This window comes from Fukomys damarensis, unplaced genomic scaffold (assembly GCF_012274545.1).
Source record: "Fukomys damarensis isolate Sample0158 unplaced genomic scaffold, DMR_v1.0_HiC HiC_scaffold_23, whole genome shotgun sequence".
Lineage (NCBI taxonomy): Eukaryota > Metazoa > Chordata > Mammalia > Rodentia > Bathyergidae > Fukomys > Fukomys damarensis.
This window is the reverse complement of record NW_022900935.1, coordinates 22,543,536-22,570,237: the sequence shown is the minus strand read 5'-3', so window position 1 is coordinate 22,570,237 and position 26,702 is coordinate 22,543,536. Positions and strand designations below refer to the sequence as shown.

The 26,702-nt window shown below is 37.3% G+C and overlaps 1 protein-coding gene across 3 annotated transcripts in view; it reads right to left on the bottom strand.

Moving 5' to 3' along the window:
* Positions 1-24,457, bottom strand: part of Ccdc30 (coiled-coil domain containing 30) — a 90,727-nt gene extending 66,270 nt beyond the window's left edge. The window contains exons 1-7 of one of the 3 annotated variants that reach the window (XM_033767900.1): positions 23,783-24,457; positions 18,688-18,793; positions 15,952-16,065; positions 14,298-14,491; positions 10,155-10,308; positions 7,212-7,283; positions 2,453-2,568 (exon numbers count right to left, since the gene is read on the bottom strand). In XM_033767900.1, the coding sequence (XP_033623791.1) occupies positions 2,453-2,568; positions 7,212-7,283; positions 10,155-10,308; positions 14,298-14,491; positions 15,952-16,012 (597 nt within the window). In that variant the 5' untranslated portion in view covers positions 16,013-16,065; positions 18,688-18,793; positions 23,783-24,457. Of the gene's footprint in view, positions 1-2,452; positions 2,569-2,883; positions 2,973-7,211; positions 7,284-10,154; positions 10,309-14,297; positions 14,492-15,951; positions 16,066-18,687; positions 18,794-23,782 lie in introns of those variants that run through there. The other 2 variants (XM_033767901.1, XM_033767902.1) reach the window with 2 other exon arrangements.
* Between the last annotated feature and the right edge of the window lie 2,245 nt (positions 24,458-26,702).

Genomic DNA, 26,702 nt, shown 5'->3' with positions numbered 1-26,702 from the left:
CTCAACATTACTCCTCCCTGCAGCCCCCAGCAGTTACCACTGTACTCTATGATTCTGGCTACTGAAAGTACCTCATATAAGCAGAGTCATACACTATTGTTCTTTTGTGATTAGCTTAATATATTTACCATACTCTGTTCAAGATTTATTCATGTTGAACTATGAGTCAGAATTTCCTTGTTTTAAGACTGAAAAATATCCCACTATATATATATATGTACCATATTTTTCTTTCTTATTTATCAATGGACCCTTCAGTTGCCTCTACTTTTTTTTTCTCTCAATACTGGGAATGAGAGTTCATAATGAGCTACATCTCTACCCCCTTTTATTTATTTTTATTTTTTATTTTTTTGGTACCAGGGATTGAACTTGGGTCCTTGCACTTGCAAAGCAGGCCACTGAACCACTGAGCTAAATCCCCGGCCCTCTACCCCCTCTTATTGTTTGGTGTTTGAAACAAGGTCTTGCTATGTTGTTAAGTTGTCCGGGATCTGCTCCTGACTCAGCCTCCGAAGTGCTGGATTTACAGGAATATGTCACCACATCTCAGCAGCCTTTTGGCTGCTGTGAATAATGAGTCTATGAGCATGGGTGTACAAATACATGTTCGGGTCCCTGCTTCAGTTTCTTGGGTATATATACCCAGAAAGTGAAATTAGAAGAGGTAATTTTTGGCTTAATTGTTTGAGGAACTTCCATACTGTTTTCTACAGTGACCACACTAGTTTCCATTTCTATCAGCAATGCACAAGAGCTCCAATTGCTCTACATCCTCATCAACATGTGTTTCTTTCTATTATTTTAACAACGATTAGCCCGATGGGTATTTACTCATTTGCAAAACAAAATTTCTTCAGTGTCTCATATTATGCAAGGCTAATACTGTGTTTCACATTAAAAGTAGAATTGTGAAATGAGTATAAACTAAAATTGAAGAGACAATAGAATGTGGAAAAAGTATATATTAAAACAAATAAATTGCTAAGAAAAAATGGTTTAAAAAGAATACAAGTAAGGGTTTAGTGTTAATAATCTCAAACATTTCCAAATAAGAGTCATATTTTATATTTGCTAAATGGGTTAAACTGTAAGCTTACTAAAAAGAAAAGATTCTAGGTTCATACAATAGCAATCATGTTACTCCTTAATACATACAGCTATAAAATCTATACACTGATATATCTATAAAATCTATAAAATATAAAAACTGATAGTTTGCACTTAGGTCAAATTATAGTATGGCACCTACTTGAGATATTATAGCTCCCAGTACCTGTTCTCCCTAAGGATGAATTTAGGTGATGTATATCTGTGTTACTCAAGCTGCTGACTGCTATTGCATACACAATAAATACATTCCAAGAGCTAAATTTACTGTGGCAGTTAATGGTAATTGTCAGATCGACTGGATTAACAGACTAGAAAATTAGTAAGGCACATTGCTGGGCACATCTGTGGGAGCGTCCAGATTACCGGCACATGGGTCAGCAAACTGATCAGGAAGAACCACCCTGATGAAGGTGACTATTGGGGACCAGGATATGTAATTAGTGGGGCTAAATTGTATGACTTATGCCCCAGTCTTGAGGCTGATGTAACCTGCCCTGGGGGAACAGAAAAGCATATTGAAGGCTGTATGCTTTCTGGGTGTGTGGGGAATGCTTGTAATCACAGTACTCCCATGGTAAGATAATATCTACTGAGGACAATGTAAGGAATGCTAGTTCCTTATTAACTTGGGTAGGCATCTGGGTATAGGGAAGAACCTGTTCCCTTTCACATACTCCCCTTGTAAAAGTTTAACTTGTTCCCTATTGTTCAAAATATCTTTTCAACCATTATTGTTCCACGAATTTTGTATGACCCTTTCCCCCTACTCTTCTTGATGGCTAAAGTGTGTCATCTGTGGAGAATGTTGAGTCTATCCACTAGGGGCAGACATTTCCCAGTCCCCGTGCACCTTGAATATTGTCTCTGTCTCTTTTTATTCCCCATTGTCCCCCCACACATAGGTATCCAAGGATCTGATCAGCCCCCTGCAGGTGACAGCATCCAATCGGCTTGCATCCTGGATGGAATGAAGGGGAAGAGGAAGAAGATGGCCTGTAATTATAACAAGGTCTGTTCTGTTTCAGTGGATGCATGTCTTGCCTGTAGACATCAGACTCCAGTTTCCAAAATCTTTCAACACAGACTCATAAGGGCAGCTCTCCAAGGAGCTTCTAGGGCTTCAGTATGACACTGGTCCTGCATCCTTAAGCCCTCTAGTTCTGCGGCTTCCAGCTTCTTGGACTGAGCAGCTAGATTCCTGGAATGCATACAGCCCCTGTGGACTATCTCACCTTTCATCCTGTAAGTATATTTAATAAGTCTTCATGCATAATTATATGCAGATATATATTTTTTCCATTGATTGTGTAGTCTGGAGAACCCTAACCAATACACTTACCATTTCTCCAAGAAATTTTTTTTCTGAGTCAAGTGATCGAACCCGATTTCTTAAAGCTAAGATTTCCTCATCCAGTCTCTGATTATGTTCTTTTGCTTTCTGTAGGTCGGTTGTATCTAAAACAGAGACAAGAACACAGTTTGTTCATCTGTATCAGAGTATTAGTTTGGGAAGCATTTAAAATTAATGCTTAACCTATGGAGTGCAATGTTCAGCTCTCTTCTCAGTCCTACCACCTCTGTGCACATGTGGCTCTGCACAGGAAATCCACTTACTCTCAAGTCAAGCCCTGGAATATTCTCCCGACCTACTGAAACAGAACAGAAAGTTTTTTATTTCTCACACTAGACTAATGAATTGGACTTTTTGAGTGTAGCCTTTCTAGCAACACAGACTTCTAGGAACTGGAATTTTAAAACAGATGAACTTACCTTCTAAAAGTTAAATGATTGAGAAAATGATCTTCCTAGCTTCCTTTTAGTCCTATCTTTTACACATCTGAGATACTCCTAGACACTTCCACTCATCAACAGTAGGCTCCATAGATGACTGAAGTGGTGGGCTAAGGGCAAGGAATGGTCAGATTTTCCAAGTTAAATGAAGTCAATCCTTTAAATCCATCTCTCTGCTTCTACCATTGCACATAAAATAATGGTCCATTCTCAGCTTAGCACCTCAGTCAAGACCTGTTAAGATTAACACTCATCAAGCTTTCAATAATTTAAACTTGCTGCCTATAACTTTGTTTCTTAGCCATTGTTTTACTTATGTTTTCCTTTTGCTGCTTTAAAGTCATCTTTGCTTTCCTGCTTTATTGCTTATTTCATTTTTATCCTGTATTAATTTTTCTTTCTTTATTTTTCTTTTATTTCTCCCTTGCTTGATATTTTGTCCCTTAGAATTATTTTTAATTTGAGAAACGTTGAATATACACTAATAATCATTCACAATTATACTTTAAAAAATATACAGTGTACATAGATACACAACACACATATACACCAACACATAAATGGTAGGATTTTACCTTTGACTGTGCAACATTTAAGAAACTGAATGCTATCCATTACTATCTGCAACTTAACCATGAGTGGTTAAGTTTCATTGTAACAAATCAATCATTACAAAGCTTTTTTTCCCCATTCTATTTTTCCAATTGCAGTGTATTTTACATAAAATACAATGAACATATCTTAATGTTCTGTCCAGTTAACTTTGACAATTTCACATATCCATGAATGTCACCGAAAAAGCGAGCGGAACATTTTCATTACTGCAGCTATTTCCCTCATGTGTTTTCCACTGAGTTTTCTACTCGCATTTATCCCTACAACTACTTTCTGAATTCTATTTCCAAAGATTAGTTTGGCTTCTTGATTGTCATATAAATGGAATCTTACAATCTACGTATTATTTGTGCCTAATTTCTTCCTTTTTTGTGCCTAATTTCTTTCATTCAATATAACCTTGAGATTCTTCTGTATTCTTGTATCATTAGTTTGTTCCTGTTTACTGCTGAGTAATATTCAATCTTATAGCACAATTTCTATTCCATTTCCTATTTAATTCTGGATTCTTCTGCCCAAATGTGCCATAAAATGTGTCATTTTTTTCTTTACCTACCACTATTTTGATTTAGGTTGTTGCAAAAGTCTTGCAAACAATGCTGAAATCATTATCTTTGTTCATCAATCTTTAAGTACTTATGAAACTATTATAAAAACCAAATTCCACAATTTTCAGGACAAATAAATAATAGAAAGCAGGGAGACAGATCTTTTATAAAAAGAAGAGGATTAAGAGATGGAGGGAAAGAGAACAGAGGGAGGGGAAGGGAGCATAAAAAGAATTAAGATGTATTATCTACATCTAACACTCCCCGTGATGAATGCAATCATCATTACTGCAAAATACTTATAAAAATAGAAATTAAAAAAGTTCTCGGATCCAAAAAACAAACAAAAAGGATCAGAAATGGGCTAGCAGGGTCAGAGGAATTGTGCATTTAAAAAATGTTTAATAGGTAAATAAAAATACATTTTTAAATATGTCAATATTGCCAAATTACTCTTCAAAAAATTGCACAAAGTTACACTCTTACAATGGAGTATGATACTGCTCATTTTCCCACAGTGAATACTACCAGTAGGTTTAATCTTCACAAATTTTAAAAGTACATTGGAATAATGGAATAATTGGAACAACTATTGTTTTATTGATCACAAATGATTATAGACTCAGGGTAGCAGCTACTTACAACTTACATGAAATCAGCCCAGCATCATCACAATTCTAAAGCCACACTAGTGTATTTCAGCTCAGAGTAGCCAGCCTGTGGATACATTCACATCCCTACCCTCAAATACGAAAACCTAATTGACGTTATACCACACATACTACTCTACAACTTGCTTTTTTCACTTGATAATCTATCACAGACATCTGTTTGTATTAGTGCACATATCTTTATGTCATTCTTAACCAGTCCATTCTTGTAAGCACATTCTGTCTGATTATCCAATGTATTACTTCTTACTATCTGTAATTTTACAAGTCCATCTATGTTCATTAGAGATACTGAAATGTCTAACAGTGTTTGGCATCAAGAGTAATGCTGGTTACTTAAAAAGTTAGAAATTACTTTTCTTCAGTTTTCTGTGAGGGTTTATAACTGGTTCAACTTTTTCTTTTAACTTTTTAAATTATGCTTCCTTTTTTTTTTTTTTTGTGGTACTGGGAATTAAACTCAGGACCTTGTGCTTGCAAGGCAGCTGGTGGCACCACTGAGCCAAATCCCTGGCCTGTGAGGGTTTATATAAAGTCAGTATTATTTATTCCATGTATATTAGAATTCATTAATGAAGGCATCTGAGCCTAGAATATTTTTTGTGGGAATATTTTAAAATATGAATTCAAGGGTCAGAGGTTTAGCTCAGTGGTGTGACCGCTTGCCTTGCAAGCACAAGGTCTGAGTTCAATCCCCAGTACCAAAAAAAAAAAAAAAGAATTCAATTTATTTAATGGACTTAGGGCTATTTCTTCTTGAATGAAATTTGGTAGTTTGTTTTGCAAAGAATGTTTCCATGTCATTCGGGCCATCAAACTTATTGGCACAAAGTTATTTTAATATTTTCTTACTATCTCTTTAGCCTATAAAAATATTTTTTCTTTCATTAACATTAACACAAATTGATTTGTATTTTTGACATGATCAATCTAGTTAGGAATTTATCAGTGGTATTGATCTTTTTGAAAAACTAGCTCTTGGTTCCATTGATTTCCTCTATTGTAGTCCCATTTGTAGTTGTATTTGATTTAAGTCCTATGTTAATAATATCTCCTTTCTTTTGCTTGCTTTAGATGTAGTTTGCTCTTCTTATTCTGGGTATTTATGATGTTAAGTTTACATTATTTTATGTCATTTCTTAATTTCTGGGTTTTTTTTTTTTTTTTTTTTTTTTTTTTGAAAAGGTTTCTCTCACTATGTAGTTGAGTCTGACCTGGAACTCACTATGTAGCCCAGGCTGGTCTCGAACTCCCAGTGATCCTCCTGCTTCAGCCTCCTGAGTGGTGGGATCACAGGCATGCGCCACCACTCCCGGCTCATTTCTTAATTTCTAATATAAACATTAAATATAATAGGAGTCCCAACACACAGTGAATTTGCTGCAACCTTCACAAAATGTTAAAAATGCCATATTTTTGTTTCACTAATTTCAAAATCTATTCTGATATCTTCCACAATTTTTTTCTGCAAGGGCATGGACTATTAATAAATACCTTGTTTAATTTTTAAATATTTGAAGATTTTTGAAATAAATTTCTATAACTGGTTTTTAGTTTAATTCCATTATGGTCAAAGACGTAATTTGTATGATTTCAGATTTTCCACATAAATTTCCTTTGTTGGCTCAAGAGGTTCTCTCTTAGCAAATGTTTCACAGGTACATGAAAAGAACATGTATTCTGGTACAGTTTCTTATAAATATCCACTAGGTCCCATTGGTTGGTAGTATTTTTAGGTCTTCTGTATCTTTATTGTTTTCTGATTGCTTGGTTCATTTTATAATCATATTCAAAAGCAGTGTTCATTTTATAATCACATTCACATATTTTTGAAAAGGAGGTTATAACTACTTTTGGAATTACATAAAAGTGGTAAATATAATTTATAGTTTTTATCATTGAAACACTCAAGTTTTATAATAATTTTGATAGCTGGCTGCACTTTTAGAAAGCCAGACTAAGGTCAGATTAACTAATGCACAACTGATTCCAAACTACTGGCTTCCCAGTGAACAAATATTTGAAGTGTCATTATATGCATTATAAGGGAAATTGCTCTGTGGTCCTAGTAAAATATGTATGATTTGGTCAGACAAAAGCTTTCAAACACCAGCTGTGATATGGAGTGTAGCTATAGGCTAAATTCACTTAACCTTGCCCTGAGTCTTTTTTTTTTTGGAACCAGGGATCAAACTTTGGACCTTGCACTTGTGAGTCAGGCTGCTGAACCACTGAGCCAAATCCCTGGCCCTCCAAAATGGGAAGAATAATAATCACCATTTGGAATTGTTGTATTAGAGATATATATGGACAGTGCAGACATTTAGTAGGGAATAAGTGGTGGAAGGAGTAACAGCTATAGTAGCAGTAGCAACACTAATAGTAGTACTTATTATTTTAATTATGTTATTTAGAAATAGTTCATAAATAATATATTATTATTTAATGTATTATATCTGCTGGAATGACTTACCCTTTTCTTTCAGTTTTATCAGATTTTCTTTCAGTTTCCCAATTTCTAGTTGAGCTTTTTCAAGGTCAGAATCTAAAAGAAAACAGGAAGAAAATATTTGTGTAAGAAGAAAATGAGGCCTAGTGGCATAGCTCAGTGGTGGAGCGCTGGCCTGGAAGGCACAAAGCCTTAAATTCTGTACTCAGCACTGGGGGAGAGGCAAATGATGAGTGTGGAGCAAATTTCAAATAACTGTTTGTCTTTGAATTTTTTTTTAAGTACCAGGATTGAATGCACGTCCCCAACACATGCTAGGCAAGTGCTCTACCACTGAGCTACCTCCCTAGCCCTTTTTATTTTGAGACAGCATTTAACTAACTTGCCTGCCCAGGCAGGCCTCAAACTTGTGATCCTTCTGCCTCAGCTTCTGGAGTAGCTGGAGTTAGAGGTGCACCACTGTGCCTGGCTTTTTACAAAATGTTTATGGCTCTAAAGTAACATGTATATTGAATTTGAAAAAAGAACCAAGCCAGGGATTTAGCTCAGTCGTGCCACCACCTGCCTTGGAAGCGCAAGAACCTGAGTTCGATCCCCAGTATAACGCTCCCCACACTGCAAAACCCAAAAAACAAAATTATGTGAAAAAGAATCAGTCTGAGTTCTTTGATCTCAAATTATAAATATAAAAGAGAGATAATTTAAAAAATTTAATCTTTATACTAAACAAAATTCTTTTTTTTTGTTTTGTTTTGTTTTTTTGATACAGGCTCTCACTATGTAGTTGAGACTGACCTGGAACTGTCTCCAACTCACAGTGATCCTCCTGCCTCAGCCTCCCCAGTGCTGGGATTACAGGCGTAGGCCACCACACCTGGCTTCTAAACAAAATTCTTGATAAAGCAAAAATTTAAATACAAACAAAAAGCCATAAAAATACTAAACAAACAAGGAGCAAACATTTTCAAATCTTGTAGTGAAGAAAAGGCTTTACACATGTGGGCTATGAATGCAGTTCAGTAGTAGAATACTTACCTGGCATATATCTTCCTGGGCTCAGCTTCCAGGACTGATAGAAAAAAAGAAAGAAAGCCTAACATGGTGGTGCATGCCTGTAATCCCAGCACTCGGGATGCTGAGGCAGGAGGATCGCTGTGAGTTCGAGACCAGCCTGGGCTACATAGTGAGTTCCAGGTCAGTCTCAACTACATAGCTAGACCCTGTCTCAAAAAATCCAAAAAAAGAAAAAAGAAAAAGAGAGGTCGGGGGAGAAGAAGGAGGGAAAGGGGAAGGGGAAGAGGAGGGGGAGGGGAAGGGAGACTACACCTGAAAACCCAGAAAGGTACAAAAGGATAAGTGGGTTAAAAAAATATTAGCATTTCTACATGGAAAAAAAAATAACTTTGATAGCCAACAAAAGGCTCAAAAAAGGCTCATATTCAGAATAAAGATGCCTATAGAACCAAAATACAGCATAATAGAAAAATATATAAGAGCCTAGGGGAGGAACTTCACAAAACAGTACATCCAGGCGAGTAACAACCAACTCGCTGAGTTTCTAACTGCATTTGGCACCAGAGACTGAGCACCACTACGTAGCACAAGAGGTAAAGACTGGCAATCCAGGGAACTGACAGTGTGGAGCAGCCCATATCCCGTGGACCACTGAGGAAAGCTTAAATCAGCACAACTGTAGTCACGTGCTGCAAAATGATGTTTTAATCAACAGTGGACCACGTATGTGATGGCAGCCCTATAAAATTGTATCACTTAGTGAAACTGTAGTTCTTATAAGCACACTATATGAGGTTGATACAATTAGGAAATCACCCAATGACTCTTTCTCAGGACAAGTCTCCGTTTTGTTTTGTTTTGTTTTGGTTTTGGTTTTTTGAGACAGGGTCTCACTATGTAGTTGAGACTGACCTGGAACTCACTAAGTAGTACAGGCTGGTCTCGAACTCATAGCAATCCTCCTGCCTCAGCCTCCCAAGTGCTGGGATTACAGGCATGAGCCACCACGCCTGATCCAAATCTCCACTGTTAAGTGATGTGTGACTGTATTTTGCGAGGCTACATCAGAATATGTCTATAATCTTTGATCTAGTGATTCTATTTGTGTGTGTGGCAGGTACTGGGAATTGAATCCAAAGATACTCTCCCAGTGAACCATATCCTCAGTCTTTTTTATTTTTGAGACAGGGTTTTACTAAATTGCCCAGACTGACCTTGAACTTGTGATCTTCCTGCCTCAGCCTGTAGAGTAGCTGGGATTATAGGTGTGTGTTACTGCATTCAGCTCAGTAATTTTATTCTTATCCTAATCAGAAATATGTAGATAAGTACACCAAAAGGTATGTACAAAAATGTTCATAGCATGAGAACTCCTGATAGGCCCAAGTAGGAAATAGCCCAAATGTCCATCAAGAGTAGAATGGAAAAACAAATTAAAATGTTTATTAATGGAATATTATAAAAACAGCAAGGGTTACAAGTTGCTACATGCAGCAATACCAGTGAATCTCACAAACACAAGATGCCTTCTCGGGCCAGGGATTTAGCTCAATGGTTCCACTGTCTGCCTCTCAAAAGTAAGGTCCCGAGTTCAATCCCCTGTACCCAAAAACAAAGAATGCCATCTCCATAAAGTCAAAACCCAGAAGTAGTGCTTAAAGTATGAATGGTGGCTATTTTGGGTTGAGCTGTGATAACAAAAATAGGAGGTCTCTGGGATGCTTGGAATTTCTTATTATGAGTACATAACATTTATGAGTTATGTACTTTTTAGTAGATATATTAGCTTATGCTTCAGTGAAAATTTCTGGGCCTTGAGGCTGTTCTTCAAACTTTTACATATTCATTTAAAAATATTTTTCTTCTCAGTTTACTTCTTACACAGTTTACCTTGAGAAAAGATCAGTGAAGTTAAAACATGGCCAGAAATGGTCACCTGAAATCACAGTTTACCTAATTTATGCAGTTCTTTCTCCTTCATTTGTAGTTTATCGGTGAGCCTTTGGATCTCTTCCTGGGCCATCCCCAACCTGTGTGTTTTCTGTTCAGCATTTCTCTGTAGGCAGTTTTGTGATGTTGTGTCTTTATCCAGGTCTTCATTATGAGACTGAAATAAAACTACTGTTAGTGATAAAACAAACCACAAATTGTACTTGTATGATATTTTGCTGTATTTTCTATAATATTTAAAAGCTGATAAAAAGTAAAAAACATGTCATTCATGTACATTTCTTTGATTAGGTTAAACTAAATAAAATTGGTGATGTTTGTTTTTACTTGTAAATATATAATTTCATATGTTTAGGTGGTTCTAAAAATCAGTAACTTAAACATAAAAACATATAATAAAAAAAGAGAGATGATGTTTCTTATTTACATGATACATTAAATACAGTTTACAAAATGCTTTCACATAAAGTATTTAATGTCACAGTGTGCATATACTTGACAAGTCTCAAATCATGTTTACAGCTCCTCTTTTGCAATTATTTTAAAAGATTTTAAGAGTTGAGAAATTTAGTCTCAATTATATTTTGTTTTTGATCTTCAAAAGAGAATATTGTATAATTATACCATTTTTTCTGAGATTAAAAACCCAAAATACCATCTATATATCAAAACCATGTTGAACATATTACTCTATTTCTTTGAAGTACTTTTTATTAACATACTTTTTTTTTTACAGCCATAATTCCAATCTATGTGCTTTTTTTTTCTCTGGCTTTTTAAAATTTAATACCATAGGGCTGGGAATTTAGCTCAGCAGTACTGCAACTGCCTTGCAAGCACAAGATCCTGAGTTCAATTCCTGGTACCACAAAAACAAACAAACAAAAATTTAATATCATAACAGGAAGATTTCTCTATATTCCTAGGTAAGTGTCTTACCACTGAGTCATATCCCCAGCCCTTTTTTAAAATTTACCATCTTTTTTTTTTTTACTATATAGCCCAGGTTGCCCTTGAACTTATGGCGATCCTCCTGCCTCAGCCTCCTCCATGCTAGGATTACAGGCAAGCACCACCATGCCCAGCTGAATTTTTTACATTCTGATCATAGCAATGAAATAAACAGATAATAGTATGTTCTTTACAGATATAAATAGGAAATGTGAAGTCAATGTAGAGTGGACAATGTAACATTCACCCAATGGAATAATATATAACAGTGGCAAGCTGATTAAAGAATAAATATACAACATTTGATTCTCTTTAAAGAATAAATATACAACATTTGATTCTCTAGTTTATAGAGAATAATGTTCAAAAATAGGCAAAAGTATACTAATCTATGTATTGTTTAGGGATAAAGACCTTTGTGAGGGGAACAAAGGTTGTTATTTTAAAAAAGACATAAAGGGAGCTTCTAAGGTATCAGCAACGTATTCTTGACAGGGCTCATAGTTACAAGGCTGTTTTCTCTACATTTGTTAGATGATGCTTATAAGTTTTATCATTTTTCTTCATATATGATATATTTCACAATATTTTAAAAGAAATATTTGATTATTACTGGCATTAAATGTCATCTCTTCATTCTCTGCCACCCAACAAAAAAGTAGTTACATACCTTTTGCTACACCCATAAATAAGAATATACATGTTGTCACCCCTGTGGTGTGCGCCCCTATAAGAGACCGAGACAGGAAGACTGCTGGGAGTTCAAGGCCAGTGTGTTTGTATTTTAAATGAATGGAAATTTTCAGAAAGGAAAAATAAAAACTGATCATGCATTTATTTTAAAATGTTTCATTAAAAATTGTTGGTAATAGTTAATTTAGGAGTATAGAATTGAGTATTTGGGTGAGATGACTTTTTTTTTCTACTTTATTTTGCTTGTATTTTTTAACTATGTGCTTTGAGTTTAAAAATCAACAAAATTTAAATAAATATTATTTCAAATATGATTGGCAAATAGATCAGGCCCTGCTAAATTCCTTGGGCTTCCAAGTCATAATAGAAGGTCCCTTTTTTTTTCTCATTGAATTTATGGGTACATTTTAGGTATACAGTATAACTACATTCATCATTGTATAAGGTCCCTTTTGATTGGAATGACTCTCCTACTTGCTTTAAGCATGGATTAGTTAAAATTAGCTTGCACAAAATATAATTAAGGAGGCAACAAAATTTTAACAAGCTACATTTCAAATTGTAAAATCATCTTTGGAACATTTCTTTAAAAATTTTTCAAATGTGTAATTGCCATATAATCAACTACATGTATTTACAGTGTATATTTTTTGTTACATGTATACCCTTCATTAAGCCAATACAACTTAAATAAGGAAAATATCCATTACTCCAAAAAAGTTTCTATGCCCCCTTGTAATGCGTTCATTTCCTGCCATTGTCTCTAAGCAACCAAATCTGTTCCTATTACTACATGCTAACTTTTATCTTCTACTACTTTATTTTATTTATTTACTTATTTTGAGACAGGGTTTCACTATGTAGTTGAGACTGACCAGGAACTCACTATGTAGCCCAGGCTGGTCTCGAACTCACAGAGATCCTCCTGCCTCGGCCTCCCAAGTGCTGGGATTACAGGCGTGTCCCACCATGCTTGGCTATCCTCTACTACTTTAGATAAATGGAATTACAGATTATATATTCATTTTGTCTCTCGCTCAGATAATTGAGATTTATCCATTTTGTGTTTATTCTTATTTAATCACTAAGTAATAGTCCCTTGTATGGATCAATACATACATCTGTAGATGAACATTTGAATTGTTTCCAGTTTTGGGCTTATTACAATTAAAGCTGTTATAGGACATGTATAAATTTTCGAGTGTGCAAATATTTCCATTTCTCTTGAAGGGCAGAGTTTGATGGTATGCTTAATTTTTTATAAGAAAATGACAAACTATTTTCCAAAATAGTTGTATCATTTTATACTATTATCAGTAGGATTTGAGAATCCAGTTGTTTCACATTCTCACCAACACTTGATGATTAGTCTTTTAAATTTAGAGTGATTTTTCTGAAACATAAATCAGACTGTCAATTCTCCTCTTAAAACTATTTAGTGACTCTTCAGGCCTTCTAAAACAAAGTTAATCATTTCTTCATTCAAAAATATACTTATAGCTGGGTGACAGTACCTACCTGTAATCCCAGCTACTTGGGAGGTGATGTAGGATGATTACAAATTAGAAGCCAGCCTAGGCAATTTAGCAAGACACTGTCTCAAAATTTAAAAATAAAAGAGCTTGGTATTTAGTTCAGAGGTACAGTGCTTACCTAGCATGCATGAGGTCCTGGCTTTAATCCCCAGTGCCACATAAAGTGTGTGCGTGTGTGTGCTTGTGCGTGCATGTAAGCATGTGTGCCTACGTATGCATGGTCCACGAGCATCATGGGTGCCAGATCCCAAGTCTTTGGCTTAGCCTATGGGCCTTATCAGGATGTGGTTCTTGAAGCTGACTCCAGCCACATTTCTCAGCATTTAGTCACAAGATCCAAGGTGTATTCACCACTTTGTTCCCTTTGCCAGGAATGCCCTCCCCAGCCTCTTCACCTAGCTAATGTGTAATCAGCTTTCAAAACACTACTCAACATCATCTCCTCTGAAAGCCTTTTCTGGTTATTCTAGCCCTTTCTCCTGAGTGTTCTAAGCTTTCTGTGCCTTCCTTAGCCTAGAATTAGCTGTACTGAATCATAACCCCTGGCTTATGTCTTTCCTCTATTAGTTTATAAATTCTTTGCAAGTCTAGATCAAGTTTAATTTGAATTTGTTTCTACACCCAGTAGTACACAGATGGCGCATGATAAATTCTCAATAAATAGTACTTCTAATTAATAAGTATGAAATATTCTAGAGCTTTACATACATTGTTATGCCATTCTCACGATCACCTTGTGGAGTACGTGAGTTGATGCCAGATTTTACAGATGTGGAAATTGAGGCTCACAAAAGTTAGTTAACTTGTTCTAACACATACTGCTAATAAGTGATAGAGGAGATGTTTTTAAATCCAAAGCCTGTATTCTTAAACATGATTAAACTGGCTTCCTGATATTTGAATGAATGAATGATTAAATGAATGAATACATTTTAAACTGGCCTGCCCTTATTTGATTTTACAATACCTGGGGGAATTCTTTCTGTAAGTTACTGCTCATATGTTTTTGAGAGTCTGTCTTAGAGTCCGTAAGTTCCAATTTCCCCAAGAGTGTACTTCTTTCCACCAGTAAGTATGCAATCTGTTCATTAGGGCTGTTCACAGCTCTTTTGGACAAGCCTTCTTCATACGACCTTTCTTCAGATTCCTTTACGTGGGCTTCTGTTGGGAATAAGTAACAGAAACAAAAGTGTTAAAGGAAGCCGGGCGTGGTGGCACATGCCTGTATTCCCAGCACTTGGGAGGCTGAGGCAGGAGGATCGCTGTGAGTTCAAGACCAGCCTGGGCTACATAGTGAGTTCCTGGTCAGTCTCAACTACATAGTGAGACCCTGTCTCAAAAAAACCAAACACCAACCAACCAAACAAACCAAAGTGTTAAAGGAAACACAGACAAATAACTTCTTATAAGCAGTACTCAGGAGGCTGTGGCAGGAGGATCCCTGTGAGTTCAAGGTTAGCTAGGGCTGCATAGAAAATGCAGGGCCAGCCTGAACTACACAGCAAAAACAGACAAACAAATAAACAATTATAAGATATTGAGTGAGTTCTTGATTTTTAAATTAATTTTTAAAATAAGCTATATCAATACTAACACTCTTCTCTCCATCTCTCCAGAGCATTTAAAACTTTGAGAAACAACAGTAAAAAATAGTGAGAAAAGGTTCTCAAAAACAGTTGATATTCTTTCTGTTGTACAGTTTAAAATTTTTCATTTAATAAAAGTCAAGGGTATCCTTTTTTGAAAAATTTAATAGAGGCTCAAATTTGAGTTTTTGTTTAACCCATATCTTTGTCATTTTATTGAGCACCTAATATGTGTTGGGTATTATACTAATGACTTGAGATACATTTATCTCAATCCTTACATCAGCCCAATAGAGATAGGAACCATTACTATCCCCACTGAAGGTGTGAAGATTGAGGCACCAATTACCCAAATAACCTGTCCATGGTCATTCAACTGATCCTGCCAATGATTCTTGGTATTTTCAGTATTCAGGTAGATAATTATTCCAGTCGGTACCCTGACTTCTGAGTCCTTTCACCGATAAGTTCCAGTGATCTATCCTCTAACATACCTCTCCCACACTTACAGGTGTGTAAGCATTCTTTAGGAACATTCTTATCACAAAGGACAGGAAGCTGTGTTTAATAAATCGGTATGCTTTTCTCCTATGAATTTGACATATGAATTCCTGAGCCCAGTAAAAGACAAAAAAATTTAAAAAAAAAAAGCAAAAAGAGAAGAGGTAAAGTTTTGCCTTCCCTACACTAGGTACTTTACAAAGTAAGGGCTATGGGGAAACCACGAAACCTAGGATGTGATCTCTATTCCAGAAGGGCTGACAGGGTAATTATGGTACAGTGTGGTAAGTGCTAGGGTAGACATTGAAAAAAATTAACACCTACACTCTCTCACATGCACAGTTCGGACTATGTCCAAATAGAGCCAGAAAATATAACTAAAACATAAGAAGTATTTTTCTTGGGATAACATATACAGTAATTGTTCCCCTTATTCTACTTCTATACATCCTCCAAATTTTCTTCAACTGTCACATATTAACGTTTTCAATTGGAAAAAATAAAAGTTTATATTTTCACAAACAGAAAAATTACCGTTTGAGTTGCAGCTCTTTAAATTCACATCCAAGCTGTTCATGTTCCTTTTCATAACCATGAGAAATGGTTCTTTTCCTTCTGGTAAATTACATGGTTTGTGTATTCTTTCACCTAAAAAGAAAACAATGCATTTTCTTACTCTTAGTCCATGGCTCATATTTTAACTGTATTAAAAGTCCAAGTCAGTAAAAGCCATTAGATCACATTTCCATCATGACTACAGTTGGAGAAATAAACAGAAAACCCAGCTTTCCTTAAGTGTATCTTTCACTTTCTGCCCCCAACTCCATTTCCTTCCAATTGTCTTGTTATCACAGACACTGTGTTTCCCATACATATCATCATACTTGACTACAAATTTTTGAAACAGTCATAAAGTTTTCTCCTCAGTAACATATCATTTCAAACTGTCTCCTTATATGTGTTTTATAAAATATGGTCACAATACTGATGGACAGAAAGAAATCTATGCAATAATTATGGTTTACTGTGATGCTAAAACCAATGATTAAAATGTTTGAAGTGGTAATAGATAATTACATTAGAATAACTTTGAGTAGTCTTTCAAAATAGTCTCTAATATGGCTAATAAGACAGCTTAACAAATGTAACTTTATGTAGCTATATATATATATACACATATATATATATGCTCCAGGCACTATATTTAGGATGTCAAATATTTGTTACCACAACTGTAAGGGACTATTATACTCCCACATTACACGAGGGAGCAGGCTTGCTTAGAAAAGCTAAAGGTCTTGCTTTGTCACACAAGAAATAAGATAGGATCTAGAATTCATACTCAGGTAGGGCAAAACAAGGAACTGAACTTTGTGCATGTGTGCTGTACCGGGGATCAAACCCCAGGGCCCTTGTACTGAGCTACTTCCCCATCATTTTTTATTTTGAGATGGTGTCTTGCTAATTTGCCAGGGCTGTGCTTGAACTTGCAATCCTCCTCTTTCAGCTTCCCAGAGTGCTGAGGGGGCCACCACCCTGGCTGACACTGAACTCTTGACTATGAAAAATTGCTCAGAAGTAGACAGCCGAAATAACTGAACTGTTATGCTTAATTGTGTGAACACCTATTGGACACTTCCTCAATATATGTCCGTTAAGTCAACTTATTCTGGAACATCAAAAAGTGGTTAATAGTAAAAAAAATTTTTTTTCATTACCTACCTAAGTGCTAGAAGTTCTGGTAGAAAGAACACAGGAGTTTCTTAAACTTCATCTCCTCCTCTTTAAAATGTCAGGACCAATGATATTCATTTCTAATCATAGCTATACTTTACTGAATTCTGATTAGGTGTTACGTACTTATGTGGAACGTTTTACACATATTAACTTGTGCGAATCTCAAAAAACTTTTTTTTTTTTTTTTGAGACAGGGTCTCACTATGTAGTTGAGACTGACCTGGAAGTCACTATGTAGCCCAGGCTGGTCTCGAACTCATAGCGATCCTCCTGCCTCAGCCTCCTGAGTGCTCGGATTACAAGCGTGCACCGCCACACCCGGCTCAAAAAACTCTTTAAAGAAGCTATTTCACAGAAGAAGAATTTTGAGCTCAACAAAGTTGAGTAAATTGCCCAAGCATAGACAAAAAGGCACCCTAGGCAATTTTCACCAACTCCCCTAACACCTGGGGGACTAATGTTAAAGTTCATGCTCTGTTATGCTATTCTGCTTTTCGTTCTTTTTTGGTACTGGGGATCGAAGTCAGCTCCTTGTGCTTGCAAGGCAGACGGTGAAACCACTGAGCTAAATCCCGGGCCTCTCTGCTTTTTGTTCTAAAGGAGTTGCATTATTAAGAATTTGGAAACTGGATTACCCTTCAAGAACTAACCTTAAAAATCAACAATTTATTTGTCTGAGATGTGGGAGAGAGGTCCCCAGGAAACCTGAGATAATTTAGTAGCTTATTTAAAGAAAGACTATGTCAGAAAGTAGGTAAATTAGTATTAGAAACATCAAAAAGTGACTATAGTAAAAAAAAAAAATTATATTACCTACCCATCTAAGTGCTAGGTGCTCTAGTCCTAGAATATAAGAGGTCCAGAAATGCAGACAGGTCTAAACAGTCCCACTGTGGAAATCTGGCTATCTTAGTGCTATAAGAATGTAGGGTCATAAGTAATTATCTGATTAAAATTCAGCTTTCGGTGGAAAGGGGGGATAAGGGGAGAGGAAGGGGATGAGCAAAACTAAGATGTATTATGTACATGTACCAACTCCCCACAAGGAATGTAATCATGATGTACTGTAAATATGTAGTAATAAAAAATTAAAAACTGGAAAAAATTAGCTTCTGGATAATATGCCTATAAAATAATCCATCTACCACTGGAAATGTGTCTGATTCCTCTAGCAGTTGTATTTCTTATTGCCAATGAATAAGTAGGTGTTTACGTACATACGTCTTTATGAGTTCAATGAATACCAGCTCGTCTTTGGAAAGCAGGCCCACTCACAGTACACTGACTAATCGTGTTTCTAACTCTTCAAGGAACAGAGTCCCATCAAGGATGACATTAGGAGGACTTTATCGAGATAACGAAAGGCATTTTGAATTTGCACATGACTCTACCAGAAACCAAAACAGATTATCGCTGTTTCATGGGAAGGAAAAAAAATTACATGTGAGCATTCAGAAAACTGCACAGTGATATTTAAAGTTAGTTTTGAATGTGCCAATTTAATGCAAAACACTGAACAAAATCACAGGTCACCTGTAAAACTGCATGCTCTTAGTTGTTATTCTTTCATTTCTTCCACAAGCTTCACTGTGAGTGCCTCCACATTTCTGGCAGCAGTCCTCAGCCTGTCTTCACTGTGCTAGGATAAAGGCATCAAACAAGTAACAGCATTTTCTTCTGTAGCAGAAAGGAGGCTGATTCCTTCCTTCGCAAGACAGTGACAGCTGTCTCGCAACTATACTTTTTCCCTTGGTGAAGAGATAAGCACATATGTAGATGTGCACACACACACACACACACACACACACACACACACTACTGAGCATGCAGGAAATCTTACATACTTGTATGTCTGGAGTTAAGCTCTCTGCAAAGCACGCTTTAGTTTTTCTATTAATTGTTATGTTATGCAGTTATAATAAGCACTTAAATGAAACAGCTGACAATATAACAAAATGTAAAGCTTTGAACAGCTATATAATTTCTTCTAGAGTAAAAATGATGACATGACACATAAAATGCAAATTACAGATGATGCGATTTTTTTAAAACATGCTTTTCTGTTGGACCAGCTTTGAAGTTTGCAATTTAATAATTCAAAAATCTCCCAGAGGGCTCTGGTAATATCATAAAGTCTGAAGAAGCCTTTGTTCTTCCTAGTGAACAGTTAGGGGAAAAAAACAAAAACAAAAACAAAAAGCAAGAATAAATCTCATGGAAGCGGGATAGTACTCTAATTCTGTATTACCAAGGATGGACGAGATTATGCCTTATAATTTATGTTGACTTCCGCATCATTCAGCTCTAAGACTTTTTGGCAGTGTGGGCAGGTGCTGGGGGTTGAACCTAGTGTCTCAAACTTGCCATGTTCGTGCTCTACCACTGAGTCCCACCTCTAGCCCCTAACACTTCTTGATCCAAGCCTGCCATCCTTATTGACCTAAGACTGCCATCATCTGTCTTTATTGAGGATGAAAATAATAGCTTGTGCTGTGATAGTGGGTTAAAGAAAAATGTCTGCTGGTTGGTGAAGCAGTATCTGTAGTACCAGAATCACTAACTATGAGGAGGAGTTGCTGTTAGAACCAAATACAATTTGAAGTTAATCTCACTCAAATTACAGCGATGTGCATAACGACTGTTATGCTGTAAACAGTCTACATAATTACATAGTTTTCATTTTTAAAGGAAAAATCATATTTTATTTTTCTTTGATTTGCTGTTTTTCAGTCAGCATTTTTCACATTAACAGTTTCTGTGAACAATATTTAGGATTATAATTATCATCTGATACTCATACTGAGAGAAAAAGGTCGCAAGTGTGAATCTTCACCCCTCGTATTTGCTCTCTATGACTTATAACTAAAAACCCCTAATCATTAGGTCCTTACTCATATAGACACTAGGAATATATAGCATCCTATGATATGGAAAAATGGTTATAATGGGGAGATAAGGAACAGAATGCAAGTCTATATCTATGTGAAAACCATACACATAAAGGCTGGAAGAAAACACATCAGTATTGAGAGCATTTGTGACAAACTGAGGACGTTATGAGTGACTAGAAATTGAGTTTTACAAGTTCCTTGCTCTCACAGAACATCCCCATTGTCAGAGTGGGTTAGATTTAGGTTGAAGGGAGTTGAAGAGAAGATGGAGGATACCCAGATGTTCAGGGGAGCCAGAGTAGTGCAGGGCAAGCAGGGCTGTCAAGAGAGGGGCTTGTTCGTCAGGTCAGTACCCAAGTGCACACCCATCCAAGATCTTCCACCTGACCACGCTTCCCCAGTCAGTGATCTTTAGTCTCCACTCTGTTTCACCACTCATTCCCACAGCTTCCGCCAAGCCCCATCTTAACCCTAACTCACTTGCGGTGAAAGCCTGGAATTCTAAACTTCAAGTGTCCCATTCTGACCACTATCTACTATGCTCCCTGCCCTGCTCCTTTAAATTGTGGTAAAATACACATTACCTAAAGCTATGATTTTAACCATTTTTAGGTGTACAATTCAACGGCATTAAATGCATTCATGATTGTCCACCATCACCACCACCCAGTTTTAGAAACTTATTATCCCAGTCACTCCATGCTCATAAACAATACTTTCCTTTCTCCTTCCCTGGCATCTGGTAATCTCCATTTTTCCTGTCTCTGACTTTTGACTTTTCAAAGTACTTCCCATGAGTGGAATCATATAGTATTTGCTTGTATTAGCTTATTTCACTTGCTATAATGTCTTATTTCCCTTGCTATCATGTTCATGCATGTTGTGGAATATGCCAGAATTTCCTTCCTTTTTAATGTTAACATTGCACTGTATATAAATAGCCCATTTAGTTTATCCATTCATCTGTTGATGGTTATTAGGTTGTCTCTACTTTTTGACTATTGCTAATGATGCTATGAGAATCAGTGGATAAGTATCTATTTGAGTCCCTGTTTTAATTATTTAGGGGTAAATACCTAGGAAAAGAATTGTTAGGTATATAATTGTATGATCAACTTTTCTTTTTTCTTTTTTTGGTACTGGGGATTGAACTCAGAACCTTCTGCTTGCAAGGCAGGCAGCAGAACCACTGAACTAAATCCCAGCCCCTGTATGATTAACATTTTAAAGAACCATCAGTAAGCTTCTACTGGAGCAATACCATTTGATTTTCCCACCAGCAACACTGAAGTGTCCCACTTTCTCCATATACTTATTAACACGTATTACGTCAAGTGTGTGTGTGTGTGTAACATTTCAGTCAGAAGTTAGTCACATGCCAACATCTGATAGTAAGGAATGCAGCCATCAGTCACAAAACTAAGTATCATACTTCTGTGGTGGAAGAAAAGAAGAATAAATGTTAAAGGATCACACATCCACCATATATAATTTTCATCCTAGTGAATGTAAAGTGGTTGCTCTCATAAGCTATACTTATCTTACAATGATAATGAGACCTCCGGTGTCTGGTACATCACACCTGCTTATTTTGGTTTGTTTCCCCACAATCTATTTGTCAGTTGGGATGGTAGCATTTATAACTGAGTTCCTGCTGTCAGGTTGGCCCCATCCAATATGTGCTCTGAATGCACATCACCTGCGACTTGCTCTCCGGCAGAGTTCAAGTCCCTAAACTTGGCACCAAGAATTCTCCACAGTCTGGCTCCTGCCTCTGTCTCTGGCCTACTTTCTGCTACTCCTTGGCATTAGGCTTTTATGCCAGAGACTTACTGCTCCCACCATGCTTCCTTGACTTTGGACATGCAGGTCCCTCTCCCTAAAATGGTGTTACGGCATCCTAGAACATTTTTCCAGTTGACTTACTGAGACCAAATGGCTGAGAATTTTGAAAATTCTAGTAAGGCAGATCTTGAGATAATATTGTTAGTTTACCCCTCCCGCTGTAGTTTAACTTTTAGGTTTAAAGCCAGACATCTTCCTCATTCCATTCCCTGGCCTGAGCCCCACCTCCTTCCCTAGGCTTTTTCACCCTAGCCATTTTTTCCCTTTTACACAAATGTAATTTAAAAATTACATACATAGTCAGACTTGGTGGTGTAGGTTTGTAATCCCAGGTACTTGGGAGGCTGAGGCAGGAGAATCACAAGTTTGTGGTCAGCCTTGGCAACTTAGGAGACCTTGTCTCAAAATAAAAAATAAAAAGGCCTGGAGATATAGCTCAGTTGTAGAACATCCTTGGGTTCAATTCCCAGTACTATGCAAAAACAACCAGACATAGTAAATATAGCATTATATAGTCTTTTTCCTTTTCAATTTCCAAAAGAAAAATACACATTTAAAAAATGTTGAAAGCAATGCAGCAATGTGGGAAGTTTAAAAATATAAAGTGAAAAAGGCAAAATGTACATTATAACTTTGTAAAAATGTACATGTGAAGGACAACACAGAAGAGAAGACTTGTGGATGTGTTAGGTCAGTTTCTCAACCTTGTTACTACTGACACTTTGGCCTGGACAATTCTTTGTTTTACGGGATAGTCTATGCAAACAGGAGGATGTTCAGCAGCAGCGGCTGCCCTGTACTTGACCAACCAGATCAAAGTGGCACATCCCAATATGACAACTAAAATCGTTTCCATACATCACCAAATGTCTCTTAGGGGCAAGGTCCCCCTCCTCCCATGGTTAGAATTGTGCTAGGGAGTAAGAGAAAAAAAAATTTAACTTGTATCATTAACTTTGTCATATTGGAAGAGGAGAGCCCCTTATAAAATAGCCTACTTTTTCAAGAATTAGTATTTGCTCATGTCTATTTAATATGAAAAGTTGAAAAAGCTGAAGAGCTTCTTATTTTCTAACCTATTACAAAAGAGAAAGCTGAATTTTCAGTAGTTGGAAACCTGAGCTAAGAATGAAATATCACAAATACCACTTTAATTGGCCTGAGAAATAAAAATGTCTAAATCGTTACAGTTCTCGATACCTGTCTCAAATGTGTACTTTATACATTCTCAAAATAGTTTTATATTTCAACCTAAACAGCGAGGAAGAAATGAGTCAACAAGGAACATAAACTATAAGACAAATTAAATCAAGCTTCCCAAGAGGCACAAGTTTTTCAATTATCTTCTCTTTAGCAATTCTATCATAGGGGCTTAAAGTTGAAATTCTCTATTATATAACATTTCTGAATTATATTTTCACGTTGTAAACACGTCGCTTTTATGCCTATTCTAACATTTACTTAATTATAAGGAACAGCCTTCTTTATATAAGCCTGAAATGCGCCTCAAACCGCTATTTTTCCTTCCTTATCAAAACACACTAGGTTTTCAGCAATTTAATGTTTGCATTTGAGAGTGCGTTCATCTCCACTCTAGTCTCTAGTTTACCCCACAGAACGTTTGCCACGGTGCAGAGAAACAGAAAAATGTCCCAATTATTGTATAGCTGGAGAATGCGCAATATAGCCACGCAAAGCACCACAGCAGGAAAACAGAAAAGAGGTGGTCTATAAATGACAGAAGTGGTAGAGATGAATGGACGCGCAAAAATGTGCAGTGTGAACGGGGAAGGGTGGAGATGGTTGTGGAAGGAACAGAACGAAGACACTTGTGCTCAGAGGGATGAGAGAAGCGGATGAAATTGTAGCCTGAAAGGCAGAAGGTAACTGACTTGATGACCTCTGACGCTGAGGTTACCAAGGGCCTCCAAAGCTTCATCGGGAATCACGGTTCTGCGTGACGAACATCGACCAAAAAGCAGGTAACGGCAGTTCTTTGTTCACTAGCCTGCAGTAAAAGTAAGCTGTGACAGCCTCCGTGGACTTTGTAGCGGCCTGGGCCTTGGGGAGTCGTCCTCAGTCGGGGTGCGCGCCTCCTCACCAGTGAATGGAGAAAAGCAACGCCCACCTAACTCACTGAGCGTGTTCTAAGCCGCTCTCTAAATACAAGCGGCATCCAAATACTAAATGCCTTTGGCAGCTGGCTCCGCGAAAACCGGGGAACCCTTACGGCAGAAGCCCTCCAACCTGGGGCTAGAAATGCCGAGCCAGACAGGCGCTCCTCCTGTACTTTCGGGTCATTCTCGGGAGAGAAGCGGAAAAGACGTGAAATGTGGAAAAGGGGAAGAATGAACGCTTTTCTTCTTGGGGATGAGTCGGAACTTCAGGAAGAACATCAAAAATTTTCTCTTAGGTGCTGCAAGGTGTCCCGGGGGGCGCTAAATTCCTGGCCCAAGAGAATACAGGGGCAGGTGCCTAAGCAGCCAGGGCGTCATAGCAACCGCGCTAACCGCACCCACGCAAAGGCGTTCTTCCTGCGGGAACCATAGGTACGACGCAAGGCATTGGTGCCAGGGATTGCTCTTCCGGTCAGGACCGTTGTTACAGTGCACACCATTGGCCCTTGGAGCGTGGGTCTTCCAGCTGCGTCGTTAGTAGGGCTTATTCCATTGGCTTGGAGGCTGCAGAACCCAGTGTAACGGTGGCTAGTATTTGCAACTCACAGGTTCCTTCTCCTTGTAATGGGACGTTCTAGTCCTTGAACTTGTTCCCGCCAACTCATCCTTAAAAGGGTGGGGTAGGGGCCGGGGATTTAGCTCAGCGGTTCGGTGGCCTGCCTTGCAAGCGCAAGGTTCAATCCCCGGTACCAAAAAAACAAAAAAACAAGGGTGGGGTACTAGGTCTGTAGTTCTGAATTTTATGCCTAGAATTGCCATTAATCACCTGGAATGCCTAAGGAATCACACTTTTGGTAGTTTATTGCAAAAATGAAGAAACCGGACTGACCACAATTAACACAAAGGCTGAGGCCCTTAAGCACTGGAAATTTGACTTAGGTGAGTCGTATCTCTTACTAGGTAATGCAAAATAAAGCTCTAAATGACAAAATTTAACAAAACTTCTGCATCATTTTAAATGCCACCCCCACCCCTCAGGCCGAGATTCCAGGTATTTATCAGAATTCACTTTTACTCAGTTTTTGAGTGCCTTTGCTTTGCTAGTATCCCATGTTCTAGTTAGAAATCTTTCCTAACCTTTGGTGGCTTTATTGTATATGGATGGATTTTACCCCTTATTTGATATGCACTTCACCTTCTTTGGCAACAGAGCCCCTGTATTTTTTCTGATCTAAATGCTCATCACCTGCAGCCCCCACTTTACTCCAGTGTCAACATCACCTCAAGCAAAGTTTTCTTGGTTCTCCAATCTGGATCAAGTTCCTTATTTTCTAATAATTGACTTATGAACCTTTTTCTTTAAACACTTATATATGTGCTGTAGGCACACACACACACACACACACACACACACACACTCCTGGAATTTTTGCTTGTGCAAATACTGCTTTTTAAGTGCTCTGAATAGATAATAAACTGAAGGAGAAAATACTTCAACTCCATGTGGTGATTTTTGGCATTTTTGAGTATTAACAAAAAGAGTTTCCCACAAGATGCAATAATCATAAAGACCACTGCTAATTTTAACTTTATCCCCACTGTGCTCAAAGGAGTGTCATCATCCACGTGAGTCTATAAATGTAGGGAGGAAAACCAGTCTTTTATTTCATGCCCCATCAACACTGCAGCTATTGCTTTTGAGGTTTTGCCAATTGGACCTGAAGTTCATTTAAAATTCATATTCACATAACTGCTGCTTGAAACAGTCTTGGCTGTTGCAGTTATTTGTCCTCTGCTCACTGTCATACTTTGTGCTTTGATGAAGTATTTAACACTTGTTTAAATCTTCTCAACTAAAATTTATTGTATCTCTGTTGTCTGTAGGATACGTTGAATTACTCTTCCCAATGCCATGAAATATGAATTGTACGGGGGTATCCCAGGGCACTGTACCATGGATCTACATCCCCAGGCTGGCCTCAAATGTGATCCTCTTGCCTCTGGCTGAGCAGCTGGGAATACATGCCTGTGCCATCATGCCTGGAATGAACTGTATTTTATTATTAGTCATGCTGGGGATCAAACCCAGAGCCTCTTCCACTGAGCTACATCCTTACCCGCTAAATCAAGTCTTAATGTAGTTAATAATGGTAACTTTTCAAATTGTTTTTGTTTTCAAATTGTATTCTGAACCTCCCTACAGTTTAGGGGATTTTTACTTAGTTACTCCCAAACTTAGGAGTGAATAAAGCTTTGTTTTCAAAGACTCAAAAATCAAGCAGGATCCAGCATGACACTGGTAAGTGTTGCTAAGTAAGAAAAACAATAATCTTAACCATTAATGAATGTGAAGTGCCAGACACCACACATTTTCCCTTATCTTGTTTTACTTAATCTTCACAGCCAACGATATCACTTTGCAGAGTATTATCCACAAGTTATACATGAAGAAAAAGACTAAGATACGTGCCTAAGTGGCTGGCATGGCTGGCTAAATTGTCGCCACACCCTGGTACTTTTTAGCACATGACAGAGCTCACCAAATGGTCCCTGCCTGGTACCAGGAAGAAGGCTGTGTTAAATTCAAGAACAGTTCTACAATATTTGAGAAGTAAATTATTACTCAAATATAGAGCAAATCTAGGGCAAGTAGCAAAAGGTAAATGTAGTGGGAAGCTTTCCAATCTACAGCAAT